This window comes from Diospyros lotus, chromosome 6, assembly GCF_014633365.1.
Source record: "Diospyros lotus cultivar Yz01 chromosome 6, ASM1463336v1, whole genome shotgun sequence".
Taxonomy (NCBI): Eukaryota; Viridiplantae; Streptophyta; class Magnoliopsida; order Ericales; family Ebenaceae; genus Diospyros; species Diospyros lotus.
Window position 1 is genome coordinate 834,370 of NC_068343.1, and position 26,137 is coordinate 860,506.

General features: G+C 32.6%; 1 protein-coding gene across 3 annotated transcripts in view; it reads right to left on the reverse strand.

The window, feature by feature from the left end:
• The window catches only part of LOC127803244 (uridine/cytidine kinase UKL1, chloroplastic), a 51,958-nt gene extending 39,105 nt beyond the window's left edge, over positions 1-12,853 (reverse strand). Inside the window, exons 1-8 of one of the 3 annotated variants that reach the window (XM_052339340.1) lie at positions 12,518-12,853; positions 12,140-12,231; positions 11,011-11,080; positions 10,686-10,804; positions 6,137-6,233; positions 4,001-4,080; positions 3,494-3,688; positions 3,191-3,274 (exon numbers count right to left, since the gene is read on the reverse strand). In XM_052339340.1, the coding sequence (XP_052195300.1) occupies positions 3,191-3,274; positions 3,494-3,688; positions 4,001-4,080; positions 6,137-6,233; positions 10,686-10,804; positions 11,011-11,080; positions 12,140-12,231; positions 12,518-12,725 (945 nt within the window). In that variant the 5' untranslated portion in view covers positions 12,726-12,853. The remainder of the gene's footprint in view (positions 1-3,190; positions 3,275-3,493; positions 3,689-4,000; positions 4,081-6,136; positions 6,234-10,685; positions 10,805-11,010; positions 11,081-12,139; positions 12,232-12,517) is intronic. The other 2 variants (XM_052339339.1, XM_052339338.1) reach the window with 2 other exon arrangements.
• Positions 12,854-26,137: the final 13,284 nt, after the last annotated feature.

Here is a 26,137-nt window from a genome sequence, read left to right on the forward strand (position 1 = left end):
AATGCGCAGGAATGACATCGCCACCGGGAGGAGACCGAAGCTAATGACACCGATGATAAACCTGCAATGGGGTAGAAGAAGGAACAAGAAGAATAGGAGCAGGAGGACTCGAGGGAAGAGGGATTGCCTTTGAAATGGGTTGACACTTGGAATGAGGCAAAGAATAGAAAGGAGATGACTCAAAGAAGGTAACATCTGCCGAAAGAAAATAGCGGCGAGTATCGGGAGAATAACACTGATAACCCTTCTGAAGGCCAAAGTAACCAAGAAAAATGCACTTGATGGACCAAGCAAACAATTTATCTTGACTTGGAGACATGTTATGGACAAAGCAGGTGCAACCAAAGACACGAGGAGGAAGAATATATAGCGGTTGATCAGGAAATAAGAGAAAGTGAGGAATATGGTGCTGAAAAACCGAGGAGGGCATCCTGTTAATGAGATAGCAAGCAGCAATGATAGCTTCAACCCAAAAGCGAAAAGGGACATGATGATGTAAAAGAAGAGTGCAACCAGTTTCAATCAAATGTCTATTTTTATGCTCAGCAACCCCATTCTGCTGTGGTGTATAGGCACAAGACGACTAATGCAAGATGCCCTGAGAAGACATAAAGGTAGTAAAGGAAATAAAAAAATACTCAGGAGCATTGTCGCTGCGCAATACTTAAACAGATGTATGAAATTGTGTTTTGATTTCAGTACAAAAGGATTCAAAAATTGAGAATAACTCAGAACGATTTTTCATTAAATATAACCATGTGCAACGAGAATAATCGTCAATAAACGTTACAAAATATTAAAAACCCAAAACAGACACGACACGACTAGGACCCCAGACATCCGAATGAACTAAAGCAAACGGGGACACAGCCCGATTATTGACACACTTTGGAAAAGAAGTGCGAGACCGTTTTCCAAGTTGACAAGACTCACAATGAAAAGACGACAAACTAGACAAGCTTGGGACCATCTTCTGAAACTTACCCAAACTAGGATGTCCCAAGCAATTGTAGAGAAGAGCAGGAGACTCGGTCACCGAGCAAGCAACAGGAGATGCAAGAAGGTTGAGATGATAGAGACCCTGCGACTCACATCCAACGCCAATCATCTATCCCGTACTGCGATCCTGGATAGTAACAAAATGATCATCAAAGGTGATAGAACAATTTAAGGCACGCATAAGTTTACTAACAGAGACAAGATTAAAGGGACAATGAGAAAGATAAAGGACAGAATCTAAAGGCAAAGAAGGTAAGGGTTTGACAGTGCCAACAGCTTTAGCAACCGCTTTGGACCCATTAGCTAATGTTACAAAAGGTAAAGAAATAAAATTAGTAAAATGAGAGAACAAATGGGGATTACTAGAGATATGGTTAGAAACACCTGAGTCCAAAACCCATTATCCTAAAGAGGATGACTAAGCGAGACAGGCAATGGAATCACCAGAGTGAGCGATAGAAGCAACTGTGGATGAGGATTGCTGAGACGTCTTATACTTGAGATACTCATCATAGTCAGCCCCAGTGAGAAGGATAGATTGCGGTGGATGACCATCAAAGGACTTAGATCGAGAATCATCAACATGAGCAACATTAGCATGAGGAGGGCAGCATGCAATTTATAACATTGTTCCTTAGTATGCCCCCACTTGTGACAGTAGTTACACTTGGAGCGTTTGCCTCGATTACCATGATCTCCTCCCTGTTCGCCACTACTCTGAACCTGTGAAGCCATGACTGAATGATCACCTACAGAAGAGGGAGGCACTATAGGAACACATGAAACCCGAAAAAGACGAGAATACACTTCATCCATAGTAGGTACAATAGGACTAGCAAGAATCTGATCACGAACAGGAGCAACCTCAGAACCAATAGCAGCAAGAGTACACACCATGAAGAACTTATCCCGTTGAGCTAGATCCTCTGCAACAGTCTTACCAGTAGGTAACAAGGAGTTAAATTCAGCTTTAATAGAGGCCATCCGACCAAAAAAATCAGGAAGAGTCAAACCCTGTTGTCGTAAACTGAGCAGATTAAACACAACTGAATACAGGCATTGAATGTCATTAGTGTATAACGCCTTGACCTGAGCCCACAATTCACAGCACGTGGTATAATTAGTATAGATCAAATGAAGAGAATGATCAATTAACTGCCACAGGAGACTGCACAACAAAGCATCAGCTCTCCGCCACTTAGGTTTATATGTGGTCACATTCTCGGGCTTGGTAGTTAGATGATCCTGTAAACTTTGACCCATACACCATAATTCAACCGTCTTGAACCAAAAGATATAATTGGAACTGCCCATCAACTTCTCAGTAGAAATGGCGGGAGATAAAGACAGAATACCAGAGAATAAGCCAGATTTACTGGTACCAACCATGTTGGATAAAAAGGAGCCCTACAAGATCAACAGATCTGAAACAAATGGGATTAAATAAGCCAAAAATAAAGGTTGGATGATCCAGCACAAAGAATGAGGTGTGGGGGCATGCTGGAGCAACGGCAGACGACGGATGCCGATGAACGGCGACGAAACCACCGAGGCTGGGATGGATTGAGGGAGGCGAGTCCAATGGTGAAGACGGCGTTGCGATCAGAGCACTGGAGAGAGAGATCGGAGCAAAAATGTCTCTATGAACGGTGTTAGAGAGGCGGCGCGTGGCGGCAGCAACAACGATGGGCTTCCAGGGGTCAACAGATCAGAGGCCAGCAAACGCAACAGCGGCAACTGTGCGCGTGATCGGTGGCCGGACAGTGAAGAACCGCTGTAGACCAGTAGCGCAAGCGACGGGAACGCAGCGGGCAACGACGGAAGTGGCATGGCAGGCTACGGCGGCTGATGGCGATGCGACCGACGATGGTCGTCGGTGATGTGGGCGGCGGCAGCAGCTAAGGTTTGTATGGTGGCGGCTAGGGTTTCTATTTTGGCTCTGATACCATGTGCAGCTTAGGAAAAAAACCCGAGCTGTTAATATGTATATACAAACTTAATTAATCTCATAGACTATACACCTATATATATACAAAATACAACGGGCCACGAGCTCTAACATAAGATCAACCCTAGGTGTATTATATAAATATAACCATGTAACTCAATAACCAAGTTCAATTCAACACGTTTATTCTTTTAACCTTAGATGATCCACTATTTTGGATAAGCTAAATGGTTGAGGGAGTACCAGACGAATAAGGCGATCCGAATAAAATACAAAATCATGCTTTGATATATCGTGATCTCGGATCAATGTATGCATGCCTCTTATCTGCAAAATGGGCACTTCAATATTAGCATACCCAAAAGGCAAAGAGATCAACAAAACAGCAACCACAATAATAAGGTTAAAAAAAAGGCGCATTTGCATTTCGGACAATGACTCCCTCTCAAACCAAAGGGGGAAAAAATCTGGTCATTATGTAAGTGAGCTAAGAACACCGTCAAAAAATCAAAATAAGCAAAGTCAACATGGTACAAAGAGATATACCTGGAATGTCGACTGAATAACATAAACATTGGGATATATTTTGCAAAGGTCATGCTGGCCAAGTTTTGTGTGGATATGTTGAACAATTAAATCAATGGCAACATGATTATCACCTCCCCGGGGTATGATAACATCAGCATACTTCTTTGATGGCAAGACAAAATCATCAAAAGCGGGTTTCACAAACTTTGCATACTGCACAAGCAACATTTGCAGGCTTGTTATATCATTGTAAGGAAAACAAAATACTAAATAGATCTGGTAGATTTACGATTTCTGGAGATTCCAAAAAGTAGAGAACAATAGCAATAAAATTTCAGAGCCATATGAGAACAGTGTGCATTATCAGTCATGGTTGGTTTTGTTCAAGTAAAATCCTCCCACAAATTGAAAGTTGCATATTTCCCAATAAGGAGTGCTTTTGATGTAGCTATAATTAATAATCAAATCAGTACAGCATGTTAGTGATGGAACTTTCATTTTTTCTGCAATAAGTGAAAAAGCTACCTGTTCAAGAACAGAATTTATGTCCCTACCCCTCTCAACTGTATCGCGCCTTATTCTACGAGCAAGCCTCACATCAGCATCTAAAAAATTTGCAGTATCAGTCAGAAAATAAGATAAAAATAAAACAAGAAAAAAAAATTTAAAAAATTACATAATGACAAGATACTTTCAAACATATAAACAAAAGATATTATTAATTGGACAGATAAGTAATGCCAGCACACTAGAAAGACAGATAAGTAATGCCAGCACACTAGAAAGACGTTGAAAATAATTGTTAAAGCCTCATTACATTTAGCAAGGAAAAATGGACTAATGTTATTTATGGGGTCCCTTCATGGTCACCATTATTTATTTGTTTATTTTTATTTCTTCCATATACACGTGGACCGCATAGCCTCTACATGCATGCAACTCTTGCTCCAAAGCCTTTTTTATTAACATCTCTCTGTGTAAATAGGCCCTTGTGTGAATGTGTATCCCTTAATTCAAGAGGCGCGGCCACATTCCTTCTGCGTGTATGTGTGTGGCCCTTCGATATATATAGAGGTGATCTTGCAGAAAAATGTGCTGAAACTTCTTGTAGGCTATTCACCGCATTCCACAGAAAATTTCCATCCCTGCTAGCACAGAAGCAAGGCTGCTACACTTAGCACTATGCAGGCAATTCATCACACCCTCCACCCTCTGACATGTATAAGCAACCAACACTTTCCCAATTCCACACACGCAGGAAGAAGGAAACTCCCCAGTCACCCAGCTGAAGATTCATATAGGCACCAGCTATGGGGTGGAAGAGACCTATCTCCCCCATTTTAATGAATGCCTACATGACATTGAACCATGCTGGCCACTGCACTACGCCTCACCTCAACCTGCAACAAACCACTCCACTGTGTGGGCACACTAAATACCGTCCCCCTCTCTCTTTTATTTCTCATTTATTTCTTGCAATGGTGCCGGAAATGATGGGTTTTCTGAAGTCAATTTTGGTTTCAGATCAAAGAGATTGAACCATAAAATCAATGGCTTGATTTTGATCCAAAACAACCACAATCCACTCTAGAAAAATCGATCCAAAACCAGAACTGGTTGAACCCATTGATGGTCATTTTCGGCAATGTTGCCAGAAACGATGAGTTTTCCGGCTGACCATTCCAGCGCCATTCAAGCCGGCCATCTCCATTCTTTTTTAATTTGTAAGTTTTCATTATTTAGTGTTAATTTAACTTCTTTAGTGTTTAATTAACTTAATTTAGGTAAGTAATGGCATTAGTAATGGAAGGGGTGTCTTTGCCAAGAAACTAAACCACAGGGACTGCCAGAAGCATTTCCAAACCACAAGGGGTGTCTCAGCCAATGACCCAAACCACAGGGGTCTAGGTGCATTTTACCCATAAATCATCATGCACATCCCTACACATGTAGAAATAAAAAAATACATAATACCATGACATATGCTGAAATTGGGCAAATATTATATCCTGAATTACACAATCTTAATTCAATTAGACAGCTATTTTTATCAGATTTTTAAACCACTCAGTTTCTAACTAAAAATCTAGAGAACACATTTTCAGCATCCAAAATTATAAGAAAATAATACGAGGTCATCTAGGTTCCCTTTGAGCCTTTTTCCACTTCTTAAGCCATTCTAATTTAACTTCCACTTAATCTTGAAGCCACACCATCATTAATGTTTTATTAATTAAGGCCTAATTTGGGGTCATTAACACAGACCGTTACACTATTAATGAAAGATTTGAGGTAATAGTGCAGAACATGAAGTTGCGTATGTTGGTGCAGAACTATTCCATGGCCAAAATATGGGAGCCCCCATGGGGGGCAGCACCCACTTTTTTCCTGAATGTACAGAGCAATCCAAAGAAGGCTACAGAGAAACCTACCATCCTAAAGAGGTGAAGAATGATGGCAAAAACTCATCTTGCACAGCATACTTATGCATTGAATATGTGCTTTTTTCTATATGCAGTATCACCCGCCTAGACAATCTTAAGAATTATGTATAAATTGAAACAAGACCACAGTGTACTGTAAGAAACCATAAATTCAACTCAAATGGAAATTTATCATTCGAATAAGACACGAGGTCAAATGGAGTTGAATGAGTGAGACCTGTGTCAACAAAAATCTTCATATTCATCAAGTTGCGGACTCGTGGGTCATGGAAAACTAAAATTCCCTCCAAAATAATTACATCAGATGCATTTACCTGCGAAATAATGTTAAGCTTGTAATTTGAAAATGTGCAAAGAAAACTCACAAACTAAAGAAAAGATTCCTGCAACAACAATGATGGAGATAATATTATAACAGCAAATTGTGTCAGCTTGGATTTAAAAAGTAGTTTCTCAAGTAATAGCAGCCCCTTGTCCCCCAAACTAAAAAGTTTCCAATTCTGGCATACTAGGTCGTCCATAAAAATGATATGGTTAATGGTTTGTTGCTAGGATTGAACAAAGACAGCAGCCAACACAACGAGCACACTAGCTGTCATAGAAGTAATCTTAATTGAGATGTGTCATCTGTTCTTAGGCGAGGCGTCTTTTCATCTTTCAAAAAAAAAAAAAGCAGACAAAAAGTTAGGCCATCAGCCTTTCCATCTGACTATGCAAAAAAATTGAGGGTGGAAGATGATAAAGTGACTAACAAGTTCGTGTGGAGCTGACTCAAGTTACTAACCCGGGGCCTGTGTGGTTAAGTATAGTTTAAGCAGAAAATCAAAACGGATGAAAATCAAAAGAGCAGTTTGATCATTCAGCAAGGAAGTTTGACATTCAGAGAGAACCCCAGATAGGGGTGTTCAAAAAAACTGGCTAACCGCGAAAACTGGCCGAACCGGACCGAACCGCGCAATTTTTTTGGGTCAGCGGTTCAGCACGGTTTAAGAAAACTGCAAACCGCGCGGTTTGTGGTTTGAACTTTTCGCGGTTCGGTTTTAAACCGAACCGCCCGAGAAATATTAAATAAAATAGATAAAATTTAAAATATAAAAGACATGTAACCCTACCTCCCATCTATTTCAACCATTCTTCTTCTCTGTTCTCTCTACCAGCAGCGCAGTCGACGCTTTTGAAACTAAGGTACAGCTTGCTCCTGCTCCTCTCTGCTCGCCCTCCGTCTCTCTCTCCCCTTGTGAAGTGTGATCTGATTTTCTATCTCAGATGCCTTGCCCTCGGTTTGGATTTCACGATTAATATATATTATTATTTGTTCATTTCAGTTCTACTTAGGCTTGGCTATGTACAGTCTTTAATATATATTATTATTTGTTTGTTATGCAGGTTCCTTCATCGCTTCACTTGTGAGTCTACTAACCAAGCCATTAATTTGTACTATTATTTATTTATATGTTTGTTATGCAGGTTGCTTCATCACTTCACTTGTGAGTCTACTAACCAAGCCATTAATATGTATTATTATTTATTTGTTTGTTTGTTATGCAGGTTGCTTCATCGAGCTTCACTTGTGAGTCTACTAACCAAGGTTACTGTGAGAAGGCTTTTGCTTGGGTGAGTATCTTAATATTTAGAGTACTTTTTCTTTTGATTTTATTTTCTCAAACGAGTTCAGTTTTAATTTTTATGGTTGCATTGCATCTTTGAGGAAGCAATATACTTCCACATCTTGCATTTCTTGTTTTGTTCTTTGCTTCATCGAGATTCTTTTTCTTTTTTATTGTTATTTTCTTAGAACAAAGCAATGTACCAGCTTGCAAAATAAGCTTCGTTTGCCTCTTTTGGTTTTCTACTTCACTTTTTTTTTCTTTTTTAATTTCTTGTTGCTGCTATTATTATTAATATTTTTAATAGTTGTTGCCTCCTATCTAAGTGTGCTGAGTTTCCTATAACAAGGAGTATATTGATATCATTTTGTTTTTTTTTTTTTTTTTTTTTGTATCTTGTCAATATTTTAATGTTTTTTTTTTTTTTTTTTTGTATTAGTGTTGTTGTGTTTGTGTGGTATGTGAATATGTTTCAATGTTTTAATTGTTAGATGGAAGAAGATAGTAGCACTAATCCTTCTTGTGTGAGGAACCTCAATGAAATGGCCAATACCCATGATTCAAGTAGTGGTTCTAAACATCCATTGCCTCCGAAGTCTAAGTCTAAAGTTGTGAAAAAAAAACCTAGGCAACTATCTGAAGTATGGGATCATTTTACAAAAAATGAGGATGACCCTTCTGACCCTAGAGCTGTGTGCAACTATTGTGGTAAAGATTATGCAAGTGATAGTAGGAAAAATGGGACAAGTATTCTTTGGAACCATGCAAACAATCAATGTAAGAAGAATCCTTATAGATTAGAAGATAAGAAGCAGAAGATTTTACATTTTCAAAAAAATAGTGACAATGAGGATGAAAGTGTTGCATGTAGTAATCTTCTAGTTGTGGGATTTAGTCAGGCAGCTTGCAAGATTGCATGTGCTAAAATGATTGTCATTGATGAATTGCCATTTAGGTTTGTGGAGCAAGAAAGTTTTAAATTGTTTTGTGGTACTGCATGCCCTAAGTTTTTGAAGACTTTTTATGATGCTACCCTCAAGTTTAGTGCTTCTTTGAATGTTACTGCAAATAATTATTTTCATGAAATTTGTAATATGCTTGGGAGACTAATAAAATGGAGTTCATCTTATGAACCAATTTTGAAAGATACGGCTTCTAGCATGAAGATAAAATTTGACAAGTATTGGAGCAACATTGAAAAACAGAATATGCTTCTTTATGTGGCGGTTGTGCTTGATCCTAGGTATAAGATGAAATATGTGGCATTTTGTTTGCGCAAACTCTATTCTGAAGATGAAGTTAAAACCATAATGGATTCTATCAAGACCACTCTAGGAAAGTTGGTGAATTTTTATGCAGCAAATGACTCAACTAGACAATCACCAGAAGATAAACAAGGTGGGACAACTTCTGACCAAAAGTTTCCAGTTGTGGATTCTGATAATGATGATAACATGTTTGAATCTGATTTTGAGAAAGAATGTTTTGTAGATAATGCTTTTGAAATGAAAAATAAGCTTGAAAGGTACCTAGCTGAGCCTAACGAGGATATAAGAAATAAGACTTTTGATATATTGGCATGGTGGAAGGTAACTTCATCAAAGTACCATATCCTATCAGAGATTGCTCGAGATGTTCTTGCCATCCAAGTGTCAACAGTAGCTTCTGAGTCAGCTTTTAGCACTGGAGGTAGGGTGCTTGATTGCTTTCGAAGTTCATTGAGTCCATCTATGGTAGAAGCGTTGATTTGTTGTCAAAATTGGTTGAGAGCCACGTCTTTACCATTGGATATGACATCAGTATTAGAAGAGCATGATACTTATGAATCAGTTGAATCAGGTAATTTTTTATTTACTTGTCAAACACATTTATTAATTTATTTGTATTAAGTTTAACATTTTAATTTTCTAACTTTATTGTTTCCCTTAATATTGCAGATAAGCCCATTATGACAACAGATATTGTAAACCTTGATTAGTGATGAAGTTGAAGCGAGCATGCTATAAATTATGTGGTGGACTTTTAATGCTATTTTTATGTTACGGACAAGTGGTTGTGTTGTAAATTTTAAACTTTTAAATTTGTATTTCATTTGGATTGTAATTTATTTTACTTTGAATTCCATTACTTTAAATAATTAGTTATGATTGGTGTTTGGATAGTTAAGGCATATTGATATATTGGACTTTATTTAATTGGTTAATTGGTGGTTGGATAATTATTCAAAACAGTTTATTCCAGAAAATTATGTGCCACAGTAAATTTACTAAATCCAGGCATATGCAATAGTAGGGTGAATTTATGATTTATCAAAAAATGATGTAATTATTATCCAAACCGCGCCGAACCGCGCCAAACCATGAAAACCAAACAACACCAAGCCACAAAAACAAGCATTCAGCAAACCGCGAAAACCGCATCGAACCGCACCGCATTTTTGCGGTGCGGTTCAATGCGGTTTTTGCTTACCAAATCAAACCGTGCGGTTTGATTTTATAGGAAAACCGCATATGCAGTTCGGTGTATTAAAAATGCCAAAAACCAACCGAACCGAACCGTGCACACCCCTAACCCCAGATCTCAAGAACCCTCTCATGGGCCAAGAAAGAATATCAACCTTAGTTTCATACCAACGTCACATCAAAGGCCATTAAATCTCAAACTATACCCGATTATCAGCCCTTCTCCTAAAATCAGAATTTAGAAAGGGCTTGACATTGCATAATTTAAACTTCAACTTGCAATACACATCAGAGCTTTTATAGGATGAAATAAGTGGGGATATTTATAGCCAAAATTAGAATATTATAATTATGGTTAGCATGAACATAAAGGAAAACTCCACCAGTGCGTCCTACCTATAGCTTGTTGAAAGCTTGAATAAAGGAGGAGGGTTGCATTAGGTGAAAGTCATTTGATCAAACAACATGAAGTCTAGACAAATAAGGCTTAATATGTTCTAGCTGTATACTATGAATAAGGGACAGATATGCAAGTCAATCCATCCTTGACAAAGCCTAAGGATTCAGGAATGAATTCACATGATACTGTAAAGGAGTTAATAAAATCTGGTCAATTGGAAATGATATAAAGTGCTACAAAAAAAAAGGTATCAATATACATAAAAGGATGAGCAAAATGTTGCTTGGAGTATATTACCTGCCGGAAACTGTCCGAGCACCTTCTATGGTTCTTAAAATCATATATAGGTACATGCACAGATTGGCCACATTTGAGTTTCTCAACGCACTCTAGTAGCTGCTCTGTGTCAAAAGCATCTAAACACAAGGAAACTTGTTTAAAAGATTTTTAAAAAATGGTTCCATGCATACTACTGAAATCTAGTTGCATTAAAACAAGAAAAAAAGAATAGAAAATAAAAGAAATGTAGTTCCCACATCCATTCAGCAAAATAGACAAAAATGCAAGCACTGACACTTCAGAAATTAAAGGCCTATGGCAATATATATTAGAATTTTATTACCGGGATGATCAAAATTATATTCATGCACTCTTTCTGATTCTTCAGCTGTCAAGCCCCGATAAAATGAATCCTGCGGAAACACCAAAACATACCAGGAAAGTAGAGCTTCAAAATTCATTACATCCATAGAGTCCTCAACTGGGAAAAAAAATTAAAAATAGGCACACCATATATACTTTTTCAAATCTTTGATCAAAAGTACCAATCGTAAAGCCGCTGAGCCCTAAGCAACATATACATGGAATATTATGCACTTGGATTTTGCAGGTCTAAATATTACACTACCCCATCTATGCTACCTCATCATTGTTGTGGCCTTAAAACCTAGAAGGCCGCAGTAAACCTTCCAATGAACAAACTGAATTTTCAGTCAAGGATATAATGTACTGTTATGTTTTGCATCGAGCATAGCCTAGAAGAACTAGAAGCAATCAGGAAAAATCAAGGATAATCCAAGTGGCAGAAATAAACTAAGTTGGATAGAGTCTAACTGATATTGTATGTATGAGGGGTATATTAGACTTTGTGTAGTCTAGTTTTAAACCTTGTAATATCCCCCCTATTTGTCTATAAATAAGAGGCATAGGGGGCAGTCACGGATCATCATTCATGATATTCTATGCGAGTGCTGTAAAGTGAGAGGAAAGGCTTGATAGATAGTTCTTTGTAATCCTGCAATCTGGTGTACTCGTGAAGAAGGGGAGTTCTTGTACTGATTTTAAAGATTTCTAGTGGATTTGCTCTTGGGATTGAGGCTGGAAGTAGGATCACGAATTGTGATCTGAACCGGGATAAAACACCTTGTGTTCATCGTGTGGTTTGCATGTTCTTACTCTAATTTCATTCTGTTCTTGTTAATTTTCTGTTGTGGGTTGAATCTGTGAGTGTGTGCAGTTGTATATTGGCAAAGATTGAGAATTCCAGAGCTCCCGATTTAACATGTACACCAAAAAAAAAAGAGAAGTAAAAGAGAATGAAATCTTGAAAATAAACTAAAAGTGTTTCCAAACATCACACTGTTTGAGATTCAAGATATCCAATTCGGGACATGAAAGAGTAGTGAAACCTACTTGTCCAAAACATAAATAAATAACAGAATACGCACAAAGAATGAACTGATTGAGTATACCTGATTGACAAGCACAACACGATGGTCGTGAAGTTGTTGAATGATCATGTCACACACAGTCGTCTTACCAGACGCCGTACCTCCCGAAACCCCTACTCAATTTTCCGAAAGAGGAATCAGGAAGAAGAAACTACTTGTACACGCGCATGCATACTCTCTTCACACACACAACTTCATCAAACTAAAAATTGGCGGTAACTATAGCACCACCGAAGCCCTAAAGCACCGTGAACTGAGAAATGAAGTCAAAATACTAAGAATTCTTTCGGTTGGAGAAAAAATTCGAAAAAGGGGAACCGACATTCCTGATTTCCAGACGACGCGTACGGTTAATTAGAAACCGGAAAATCAAGATAAAGACAAGTGGACAAGAATTACCGATAACGAAGGGCTGTTTGGGGGCGGTGGAGTCGGCAAGGGCGGCCGAGGAAGAGAATAAGGAAGGGGGAGGAGGATGGACGGCGGGGGCGCGAGGAGAAGAAGATGACGACGGAGACGAGAGTAGGCCGTCCAGTCGAAGGCCGGAAAAGTGAGGCCCCGAAGCGGCCTCCATCACCATGTCAATCGGCGTTGTCTCCTCCAGCATCGTCCCTGTGTCTCTCGCTCGCAATCTGTAACTCTCCCTCTCTATGTGACCAAAATCGGAAGAAGCACGCGCCCTGAGCGTTTGGGGAATTTCTATTACTTTATTCCGTTCCGGCTCGGCCACAGCCTGCTGGCTCCAAACAGAATACGCTTTATGCTCTCACTTTTCTTCTCAAGTTCTATATTTTTTTTTTTTAATGAAGTGTTTGTTAATTAAGATGTAAATTAAAAAAAATAAAATATTAAAAGTATTTTAAATAAAAATAAAGTTCTATTTTTTTTTTTTAATGAAGTGTTTGTTAATTAAGATGTAAGTTAAAAAAATAAAATATTAAAAGTATTTTAAATAAAAATAATTTTTATTTTATTTTTTAAATTTATCTAACAATCTTCTAAAAAAAAAGTAATGTGATGTTTTATCAGTCAAAAATTAGATAAGCAAATATCTCTCTCTCGATAAATTTATATAAGATTTTACAAATAACAAAAAAAATATCTATATGCTTACTCATCTCATAAAACCCTCACGCTTTTTTTTATTTTCTTGTTCATTTTTGTTTACTTATTCTGTGTTTTGTTCCTATCATTGGCATCGTCTACGTCAACTAATTAAACCTCATGCATCTTTTATGCTCACCAATGTTAATTGTCACTGCTTGCATATTATGTTATGTTTGTCGTTGTCATTAGCATCTTTCGCAATCGTTGTTGCATCCAGCGCAACTTGTTTCACTTGCCATCATCGCCTCCATCGTAGCCTACTTCTCCATACTTCACTAGCCACATGTTGGTCCCTTGATACACAATGGCCATTCAAGATGGGAGTGAATTGAGTGATAAAAATTTATTAAATCGAATTTTTTCATTTTTAAAATTCTTGAACTTTTTTTTATACAAAGAAAATACTTATTATTGTTAGTTCTATATAATAGCGAATATGTCCCAAAAGAGAAGGTGAATTAGGAGTTGGGTAAATTTTTGATAAATTGAAAAACTTTAACTAGCAAGATACTAGGTTTCGAAACCTGAAGGAGTATGTTTCGAAACTCACTTCTCTGTTAAGTATATTTCAAAATGCAGGTGAGTATGTTTCGAAATCTAACTTACTGAAAGATATGTTTCGAAATGTAATATCTCAGATTTTCGTAATGTTGCCACGTATTTTAAATGAGTTTAAAAGACCAAACAATGAGTTTAAGAGGGCAGCAAGTCACCGAATTGACTACAAGGAGTGTCCTGGAGCTTAGATACCTAAGGACAAAGGTATATCCTTGACGAGCATCTCGAGGCGAGATTTATGACACTGAAAGAAATAAAATAAGAGACGGTTTTCGATTAAACTAAGTTGTAGCCTAAAAAGGGCGAACGATTGTAAGGGGCTTCTGAGAAATCGTACATATCGAGTAATTTTGAGTTATTAATTTTGAGATTTTAAGTATCTCAATAAATTTGATGTTTGAGAGTGCAATTATAATTATAAAATTATCCAAGTGAAATAAAGATGAAATTATAAGTTCTTGTGGTAAAATATTAAAGTTGAAGACTTGAAATAAGGGCCAAAATGTCATTTGGAATAAGTTAGGGAATTAGTTTGGATTCCAAAAGTTAAATTCATTCTAACTTTGGATTTCAAAAGTTAAATTCATTATAATTTCGGATTTCAAAAGCCATTCAATTACATCTTTAAGTCTTTGGAGTCCATGGCTTAGATTGTGACAAGTGGCATAATGTGATTGGTTGAAGAAATCTATAAATATGTACCATGGGTTATTCTCAAACCATTCCAAGCAAGTTTTAGAGTTGAGGCACTCTAAGAGGAGGAGCTTTCTCTAGAAAGAGAAGAGGAAATTCGGCAAGAATGTGGAAGAAATCAAAGGGGAAGCCGGGAATAACGAGCCTCGTCGGAGTTGCGAGTTTTCGTCGAAATTCGCCAAAATCAGTCAGAAAAAAAGTGAGGTAAGTCCAATTTTTTTATAATCCTATAGAGGGGAAAAATAGGGTCGCGTAAGTTCAAACGGAGGTCGAATCGGAGTTAAAACGAGGGATATATGGCCAAAATATGAAAACGATACAAAGCTATCCGAATTCTGTTGTGCAGCGCGTGAGATACACGCATCAGAAATGGCTGCGCGTGAAGGCGCGTGAGCCACCTTTCCGGGGCGCGTGAGGGCGCGTGAGAGGTCATTTTTCCATGAAATTTTCCATTTATGCCCCCACTTTAATGCCCCTCAAGCCTATGTAAAAATAGTTGAGGTTAGGTTTATCAAAACGTGTATTTTCTGCAGAAACCTAGGCCATTTGCAGTGAAACCGTATTGTCCAAAAGATAAACCAACAAGGTGAGACTCTTATACTCATAAATCCTATTTTTTATTCTCTTATGAGAGACTTCTATTGTATGAGACGTGTTTCGTGAAGTTCTTATATGTAAACTCTTGTTATTCTTTTACGTGAAATCATGTTGCATATATGAAATGTATTTTTTTGAAAATTACATACTATTGACTTTTTAACTGTTGCATTTATAAAATTTGTGTGGCCATACTGTTATATTTATTTGTTGTTGGCCGAGGGCAAAAGTCGGATATCCCTCAAAAGGCGTTATGCGTGCGCTATCGAAAAAGCTCTCGTGGGGAAAACTGTGAGTCTAAGGAACAACGAATGTGGTGCTTGCATAAGTTCTATGAGGTCGGGCCGAAGTGACATGATTAGGGACCTCCCGGGAGGTGCTATGCGTGCGCTATTGAGAAAGCTCCCATTGGAGGAAGCTGACGTGTTCACGAGGCACTTCAGAGTAGTTCTCGTTATTTTCCTCATACGTTTTCTACTTGTTCATGCATTGATATAAACTGTTTTTGGAGTTTCTCACTATAAGATTCATCTTCTAATTGGACTATATCTCTAGAATATTCAAACGTTCCAGGTTTGACGAGCAGCTCTAAGGGAAATGAGGTAGCTGAAGAATAAGCTTAATTTACTGCCTGTAGCATATTTAGCATATTTTTGTTTATATGCGAACCTATGTAATTTTGAATATATTTAAGATGTTCAGTTATCATTTGCTTGAGATGATGTCCATGTAATATATTTTGTAGACGTCTTGAACAATTTTATGATAAATAAAGCATTATGGTTGTGAACCATATCAGGTTTGATCTAGCTTCCGCATTTGAAATTTTAACGCCTGTCTTAGCTATTCAATTATTGGGTTTGTTAAGCTGAGAAGATAAAAATTAGGGTTTTGGGGATATTGTGTGATGTATGTCAGCTATTGTGATATGAAAACATTTTATATTCCCGAAATCCTAAGTTATAACACGCTCAATAAATTTGGGGTGTTACAAAAAGGGCTAAGGGACCTTTGGGCTTGACCTAGAGCGATCCATGGCCAACAAAAGGGATTGAAAATGATGAAAAATCTACCAAAAGTGGCCAAAAGTTGGCCACTGTAATGGAGGATTTGGGGCCATTTTTCAGTGGGTTGGACGAATCTAGGGCATGAGAAGACATTAGTGGCCTTGAATGAAGCAAGATCTGTCATTTAGGGGCTTGGTATTGAGTATAAAAGGATGAGCAAAGTGGCCAAATTTTTTCATATTTAAAACTTAAAATCGAAGAGGTTAGAGGGAAAATCGAGAACGAATGATAGAGGGCTTTTGATCTCGTGTTGGTGAGGATCATTTTTGGAAAAAATTGGGAGATTTCATGTAGTTTTAACGAGGTTTTGATGAGTCATCGGAGAATGACGCATGAGTTTTGGCCGAGACTTCGATCGGTCGGTTGAAGCATCTCCAATGCTCTTTTCGATCATCCAATCACTCCATTCGAATCGACTAAGGAAGAGGATCATCGAGGAGCAAAAATCCAACAACTTCAATGTCGTCGTCGGATAAGAAGACCGAAGCGTGAGGCTCATGCACCGTCTCCCACTTGCAATCCACGTGTTAGGCGCATGAGAGCGCTTGCCGGCAAGTTTTTATCTATTTTTTTTTTGAATTTCAAGAAAAATATTTTAGGATTTGTTATGAAAAAATATTTGGGAAAATGTTGAAGTAGGTATTTATTTTAGATTTTTCTTGGTGAAAATAGGGCAAAAATAAAGAAAAATGTAAATAAAATATGAGAAAAATTGGTGTTAGTATTTATTGATTGAATATGGTGTTTAGGGTACCTTAGGGATTAAGATTGGGTGTTGGTGCAATTTTCGAGGCTTGACACATAATTCGAGATGGTACGCGTTTTTCGAGAAAATGTGAGTTTTGTCTGAATGTGAGTGATTCTACCCAGAAGCCTATATTTAGTTTCAATGATTGTGACCGTAAGTGGTTCGACCAAAAAATTTAATTTTATATAGATGATTTTATCATGTTGTCATGCCTTAATGTGAGTATGTCATATAGATTGCATTACACGTATTGATGATAAAATATACATATATATACACGATGATATAACTGATCATGCATTCGCATAAGGGTTTGAGAGTACGAGTCGAGACCGCTGCTCTTCCAATGGTGCACCCATACATCTCGGCCTAGAAAGGAGGCTATAAAAATTAAGAGTAGTATTAAGATACAGTCAATTCAAACCAAAATGAAATGGAAAATGATATTTTGCATCCATGCATGAAATTTGTTTATTATTTCCTTACTTAGATGATTCATCATCTAACTTGGACTTTGGCCCTGAAATATTTAAACGTTCCAGATGTTGTACCAGAAATCGATATGAAAGATGCATGTGACGACACTTGGTAAGTGCACGATGATTTATGATTAAGATATTGAAATTGATATATTTAAGTTTTCTACTACTTAACATTCTGAACATTTTGAAAGACAATGATATATTATTTGAACTATGGTGAATTTATTAAGATTCGATTCTTAGTTTTCGCATTTAAGATTATGATAGTTATTTTTCAAGATAAACGTATGAAAATTTTGGTATGGATATGAGTAGTTATTTGGTTTAGTTGTACATTTAAATAGAAAAAAAAAATTATTATCTCATAATTGTCATAAATTATAACACGCTCAAGAAAGTGGGGTGTTACAACTTGGGCTCTAGAAGGCCACTCACAATCCACAATTAAAACAGTTACAAAGCAATCCTAAGCCCAAAAATCTTGGACAAACATGGATATAAATAAAATGAAAATATACAAGGCAAATGAACAAATATAATGATATAATTTTTACCACACTTTAAGAGAATATCTCATTTGTCTTGGGCTCCAAATATTTAACTTTAAGTTTGAGCATTGGATTGCTTGAAATGGTTGTTTGGGTGTGCTTTAGAATGATAGATTTTGATAATGTATAAGTTTTATCCAAAAAACTCTTCTTAATATATATACTTGAGATTCTAACGAATCAGTAACGGTTAGAAAAATTTGACCGTTGGAGTCTGCCAGTCGATTATTCTAATCTACAATCGATTTCGTAATACCCACAATCTACTCTCGAAGCCAATAGTCGACTCTCATTGGCCTATAGTAGACTCCTAGTCGACTGACCAAAATCTGCTCTCAACTACATCGACTCTGCATAACCCATAGTCGATTGTCCCTTACTAGAAGTCGACTCTCAGTCTAAATTTTCAGAAAAATTAAATTTGCTTGATGATACAAATCATAACATGTATATATTACAATATATTTATAATAAGAATGTATCTTATTGTACCTTCTTTAATTTATAATAAACCATAACATATTAAGAAACCACATGTATTAGGTTTGTGTATTTACATTTTATTTAATTTATATTTTATCTTTTATTTATTTTAATATATAAATATAAATAAGAAAATACCCATATTTAAATTTAATAAAAATATCTAAAAAATAAAAATTCATAATAATAAGAAAATAGAAATTTGATTTTAGAACAAATTTGAAATTTAGTGATTTTACCACCCTTAAAATACATACCTTATATTTTTTTGAAAAATTTATTAAAAATCATTTTAACAATAATGAATATTACCTATCAAAATATCGAGATATAATTTTTCAAAATAAAAATATTTTCTTATATGTCCCTTTATAAGGAGCTAATCTTCCGGATTTAGAGAAACAACATTTATTGATTTATTTTGATACACAAAATACTATAATACTTAAAATAAGTTATTCACCATAAGACATATCAAAATTCCATTAGGAGATTTAAATATACCAAAAATAATTTTATTAAAATTATGTTTTGTTAAATATCAAAATACACAATAGGTTGATTGGAGCAATTTAGCTCAATACCACCATCAACTGCTTGTCACCACTTGCCATTGCTCTTTTGCCTGTCGCTCAATTCCTTTCTTCGAATTTCAATTTTCAATTGAGTTGCAAATAGTTATGTAGTTAATTTTAATCATAAACTTGTTATGGATGTTAACAAATAATTTTGAATGATTTTGAAAATAGAGATATTTTGATAAAAAAAAATCCTTATTTTAGTGTTTATTGTATGAATTTTTATAAATATATAGAATAAAGTGCAATTTTTAGTGCATTTTAAAAAACTTAATATTATTTTGATGTAATAAACATATATATTAAAATATACTTTTTCAATTTTATCTTGATGTAAATTTATTTTGCTCATATTAACAAACGATATATTGAAAGATAATAAATCTCATTCTCTAATAAAGAAAATAAAAATACATATTTTTCAGTTTGGTTCAACTCAGATTCAAGAGATAAATTAATGAATTCAACTCTCAAATTCTAATTCTAAAATATTCGAATCCTAAAATAATAATACTAAGTATCTCATCTTATTCAACTCGTACAATAACCATAACCACCCACGCGTAAAGCCATTTGATTTAGCTTGTTTTACTATATGCTCTGTTAATACTTTTATAATAATTAAAGAGTTAGAAACTAAACTGAAGAATTTAACTCCACTTCGTCTCACAAGAACTCACATTAAGACAAACTTTATTCAATAATTTTTTTTGGGGGGGTCTTATTTTGAGGTTACCGCCTTTAATACAATGGATTTGTTTTTAAATTTGATTTTATTGATTGAAACCAGTCACATTTAGAGATACACCAATGCTAATCCTATTTCAATAAATACTCAATTTTGAGACTTTTATGATATTTTATATTAATATAATATATCAATACACGAATGTCAGTCGAAATATAAAAATAGAGTATACAAGAAATATTTCTGAAACTAAAATCATGTCTTTTATGATTGGTACTTTTACTATTAAAATAATATTTTTATATTTATAAAAAAGAAGTTCTATAAATCACTATAAATAAAAAATGAAAATATTTAAACATCGAAGTACCCATTCTATAATCAACATATATTTTTAGTATATATCAACATTTTATTGACCATATTTCTCGTATTTTTCATTTCTATTATAACTTATAAGTATATATTTTTCATATTAAAGAATTGATTTATGTTATGCACGTGCAAAGAACATGAAAAATTTTAATTAAAAATTCATTAAATGAGGTTTAATCGTAACTATTTAAAATTTAAAATTCAAAATATCAAATTTTAATGATTAACAAAATTCAACCTATTCAAACACATCTTTTATTTTTCAAATTTTGATGAAAGTGAAAAATATTTCAAACATAACCTTTATGTATTCTTTTTTTTTTTTTGCGAAAATGTATTTAGACACAATTTTACCACTTAAAGTGATATTCTGCATTAATGTATTATATATTTATATTAATATTACACATAATACAATACATTAATACATGAGCACTACCTAAGTACCAAAATTAAGTATAATGATTTAAGTAGCGTTTGTTAAAATGAGCAAAATAAGAGAATATCAATATAAGATTAGAATGTTTCCCGGACAAAGATATAGAATTATCAAAATAAAATTGAAAAGTATTTCATGATTTCTATTAAATTATTCGTTAAATTTCTTAGATTCTATTGAGAATTATACTTTTCTTTCTATATGTTTGTTAAATATATGTGATAAGTACGAGATAAGGGTCTTTTTTACCTAAATATTCCTATTATCAAATTCATTCAAAACTGTATTTTAACATCAATAACAAATTTATAATTAAAGTAGTGTTTTATAATTAATGTGAATTGTCGAAAAATAAAAATTAAAAATAGTGTTTTATTTTCCGAATCCATGTTCGAAAATAAATTTGTTATCCAGAAAAATACCCGAGACGGGGTGAATTGTGTTTTTAAAGAAATTTAATAATATTTAGCTATTTTAAAAACTCTTAAATTTGTAATTTTAATATGTGATGATTGCAGTATAATTAATAATAATAAAATCACACAACCACGAGGAACAAGAGAAATTTATAGAGGTTCGGGTCTAAAAAACCTAATCCTCTCTTTCAAGATTCAGCTTGAAGTTCTACTAGGGAGAAACAATACTACATTTTAATTGGAGATAGAACTAACAATAACTTTTAATTGGAGCTAGAATCAATATATAATCCCTTGCCTAAGCAAGAACTACTAGCACACTACTAACAAATACAATCCCCTCACATAACAAATGAGTAAAAATAACAAACTTACAACTAGAGATAATTACAAACAAGTTACCAACAGTTGAAAATTCCACCAGCCAACACACTTCCAGCACTTTGAACCTTCTCACTCTTGTTTAAATATTCTATTAAGTTTGTTCTACACTTTGAGTTTCCATACTTACCCTATATATATATATCTTCCAAACACACTAGTCATTAAAGAAAAAGTTAATATGAAGTTCGAAATTCAAAAAATATTTAGGTTTTCTCAAACAATAAGAAAACATGTTTCACCTTTAATTCAAAATAAATTTACTTTTTGCATGAGAAATCAATATTTGAAAATTTAAATATAAACTTTTGAAACATAAATGATTAAAACAAGAAAATATGTCTACAAATAATTCTCTTTTAATTCAAAATAAATTTAACTTTTGCATGAGTAAGAGAAACATATGTCTAAAAATAATTCTCCTTTAATTCAAGATTTGAAAATTCAAATATAAGTTTTTAAAACATAAATGATTAAAAACAAAAAAACATGTCTAAAAACAATTCTCCTTTAATTCAAAATAAATTTACTTTTTGCATGAGTAAGAGAAAACATATTTTAAAATAATTATCCTTTAATTCAAAATAAATTTACTTTATGCATGAGTAAGAAATACATTTATCAAGATATAAAAAATTTAAACATAAACTTTTGAGACATAAATAATCAAAATAAAGAAATATGTCTACAGACAATCCATCTTTAATTCAAAATAAATTCACTCTTTGTACTCACTTTTAATTCAAAATAAATTTACATTTTGCATGAATTAAAAATACATTTATATCATAAAAATATTTTTTTTATTATCAAAATCATATTTACTTATCCTTGAGCTTATCAAAATTCTAAAAAAAAACTCAGAAAATATAAATAATTCCACTTAGATAATTAAAAATTACCAAATCATATTTTCATAATAGATAATAAAATATAAAATTAAATAAAATAATTTTCAAAATCAGAATTTGTATTAGATAATAAAATATAGAGAGAGAAATTTAAATTTTAAAAATATATTAAATGACATTAATTATCTTACAAAGGGTATATGGGTAACTTAGACTTATATGTAAAATTTTAGATAAATTTATCTGGAGGGGGTTAGATAAATTTATTTATAAAAAATCAAATGAGAAGTTACATGAGAGTTTTTTCGAAAAAGATCAGATAAATTTAACAAATATATCGAAAAAAATAAACATTTAAAATGCTTTCTATATCTAACATTTTTCACCTTATATATTGGTTAATAAATATTACTTAGTAGTAGGTTACATAGTCCTTCTGTAATTAATACAATCTCATGTTTTAAACCAATTATTCACTACAACCAAACTTACCTTCATACAAAGATTATCTAAAACAAATTAAAAGACTAAACTATAACTGTTAAATATATATTTTTAATTTTTGATATTTGGTTGTCATTATTTTTCATAAAAATAAATTTTTTTCTACCTTTTAATGTTTGACCGTCATTATTTTCTTATAGCACAATTGCTTTTTTTTAAAAAAAAAATAGTTAAAAGCTGCCTTTAAGAAAAAGTAAGTCTCTCTGTGCTTGTTAGCAACTCTTGATAGGACACGTCACTTTTAAAGATTATATTTTAATTTTACCATTTTGTATATTTACAACACAATAAAAAATATTAATTAAATGCTTGTTATGTATTTTAAGCATTAATTAATATAAGTACAACATTATATACTTAATTACCGAATACTATTTGAATTAATGTTATTTTCACAATATAACACAAATAACATAACAATTATGGTTTGGAGTTATTAACATGCAAAAAAGATTACATTTTTTGAGAATATATTTAGTTATAATAATATTTGTGTATTATTATATTAATATATTATATTTGGTAAAACCCATATTTTTTTTCCTTGAGCTTCACGTGAAATCCTATCACCCTTAAACTTTAAATATTAGTGTTTGAACATTTAATTTTTATAATTTATGGTTATTGACTATCTAATATGATTTAAAATAATGCATTAATTATACTAAGTAATATTTCTTATGTCTTTCCCTTTGGTCATCGTTTTTGCTTTTATCTCTTGTTGACTCAAATGAAAGAATCGAGTCTCCCATCAACTCTCGCAATTTCAATTGATCTCAACCATTTCTCTTTGCATAAACCGATGATCAGTGAATCACAACTGACCCATCCTTCCCCTTCTTTGATTGTCGATCCGCGACCAACCGATTCTTTTCTTTTCTCTTTGTTTCGATTGGCAACTCGTGACCGACCCATCATTCTGAATCTTCTTTGTTCCAACTAATGACCGATTGACCCTTCCTCTTTATTCCGACCAACCATTCATAATTTGTGTATATAAGTGTGTATATGTATGTGCGTGCTAGTTTGTATATATATATTTTTTGATTTTTTTGATTAGATATTAGGTCATTGTTTAAGTTTTTAATAGCACTAGTGGATCACCCATGCGATGCATGGATGAATAGATATTGTAAAAAAAAAAATATTGTTAAAGTAAAAATTATATAATTTAATAGTTACAATAAATGAAAATCATAATAAAGAAGTAAAAAATAAATAAAATAACTGTGTTACAATCATGAAAATACAACAAAAAAATTATAAATTTTGAAAGATTTTCTTATATGCATTCAAGGGTAGACAAATAATTAAAAGCACATAACTCTATCCCGAAACTATGTAAAAATAAACCTAAATTAACATGTAATACAATAAGCAATGCGTAAAAAATAAAAAAATTACACAATAACAGAAAAAAAAATAAACGATAACCAACCTCTTTATTTTGAAATATGCATTCAAGGGTAGACTTTTTTGGGGAGGGGGATTTTTATGTGTATTTGTCTCATATGTGCATACCACACGAACCCTCAAGGCCTAATTTTTCTTAGTTGCATTCACATCACTCACTTGACAGAATAGTGGTGCTATGTTACACCAGAAGACCAAATTGGATAAAAAAATATGGTTAAAATTTACTAAATAAAAGTAAAGAATAAGAGAAAATTTGAGAAGAATAATCGAGAAAGGAGAAGAGAAGAAATGGAAGAGTTGAATAGGAATGGAGAGGAAGAAGAGAAAGATATTTACTTTCTTTTATTAATTTCTCTTCATTCAAATTCTCCTATTTGCCACACAATTTGAATCTTACTCACTTAACATAATTTTCAAAACACAAATTTAATTTGTATTTAATTTCTCCAAATCCAACATATAACACATCTTCAGTGTAGACTAATGGGAAAAAGGAGAATTAAATAAATGACAATAATCAATTAAGTTGAAAAATAAAATTATGACATTTAAAATTATAAAAAATAAATTTAAATTAATTAAATTGTATGTAAAATAAAGATAATTTAAATAATCAATTAATTATATAAAATAATAATAATCAAATTTTCAAAATTGATTATCCATACATGACTTTACATATTTCTCCTAACAATTAATTATCACATTTAAGACATGTCAAATTTTTAAGGAAGTAAAAAAAAAATTATAACATTTAAGTTATATTTAAAATTATAAGAAAAATAATTTAAATTAATTAAACTATATATAAAATAAAGATAATTTAAATAATCAATTAATTATATAAATAATAATAATCAAATTTTCAAAATTGATTATCCATGACTTTACATATTTCTCCTCGCAATCAATTACCACATTTAAGACAAGTCAAATTTTTAAGAAAGTAACAAAAAAAAAGTTAAAAAAATAAAATTATAATATTTAAATTATATATATAATTATAATATTTAAAAATTTAAAAAATAAATTTAAATTAATTAAACTATATATAAAATAAGAATAATTTAAATAATCAATTAATTATATAAATGATAATAATCAAATTTTCAAAATTGATTATCCATACATGACTTTACATATTTCTTCTGACAATCAATTATCATATTTAAAACAGATCAAATTTTTAAGAAAGCAACAAAAAAAATAAAGTTAAAAAATAAAATTATAATATTTAAGTTATATATAAAATTATAACATTTAAAATTATAATTTAATTAAATTTAAATTAATTAAACTATATAAAATAAAGATAATTTAAATAAATAATTAATTATATAAATGATAATAATCAATTTTTCAAAATTAATTATACATACATGACTTTACATATTTCTCCTCGCAATCAATTATCACATTTAAGACATGTCACATTTTTAAGAAAGCAACAAACAAAAATAAAGTTAAAAAATAAAATTATAACATTTAAGTTATATATAAAATTATAACATTTAAAATTATAAAAAAATAAATTTAAAATAATTAAACTATATATAAAATAAAGACAATTTAAATAATTAATTAATTATATAAATAATAATAATCAAAATTTTGAAATTGATTATCCATACATGACTTTACATATTTATCCTAGCAATCAATTATCACATTTAAGACATGTCACATTTTTTAAAAAGTAACAAAAAAAAAATAAAGTTAAAAAATATAATTATAACATTTAATTTATATATAAAATTATAACACTTAAAATTATAAAAAGTAAATTTAAATTAATTAAACTATATATAAATAAAAATAAAATAAAAAATTTACTTGACAGTCGATATTTAACAGTATTACTTAATATCTCAAGATTTCTCCCGATTTAAAAAAGTCTTATTTTTTTGTAATTTATTTCAATTAAAATTTTATGCTAATATTTAAAAATTAATAATATAGATAAATTAATAATATTTATCTTGACTCTTCATATACCAACATGATTACACATTCTCCAAACACTATTTAGTTATGAAAAAACCATTTACATGTTCCAAGAACTATAATTCCAAGACTTAATTAATAACC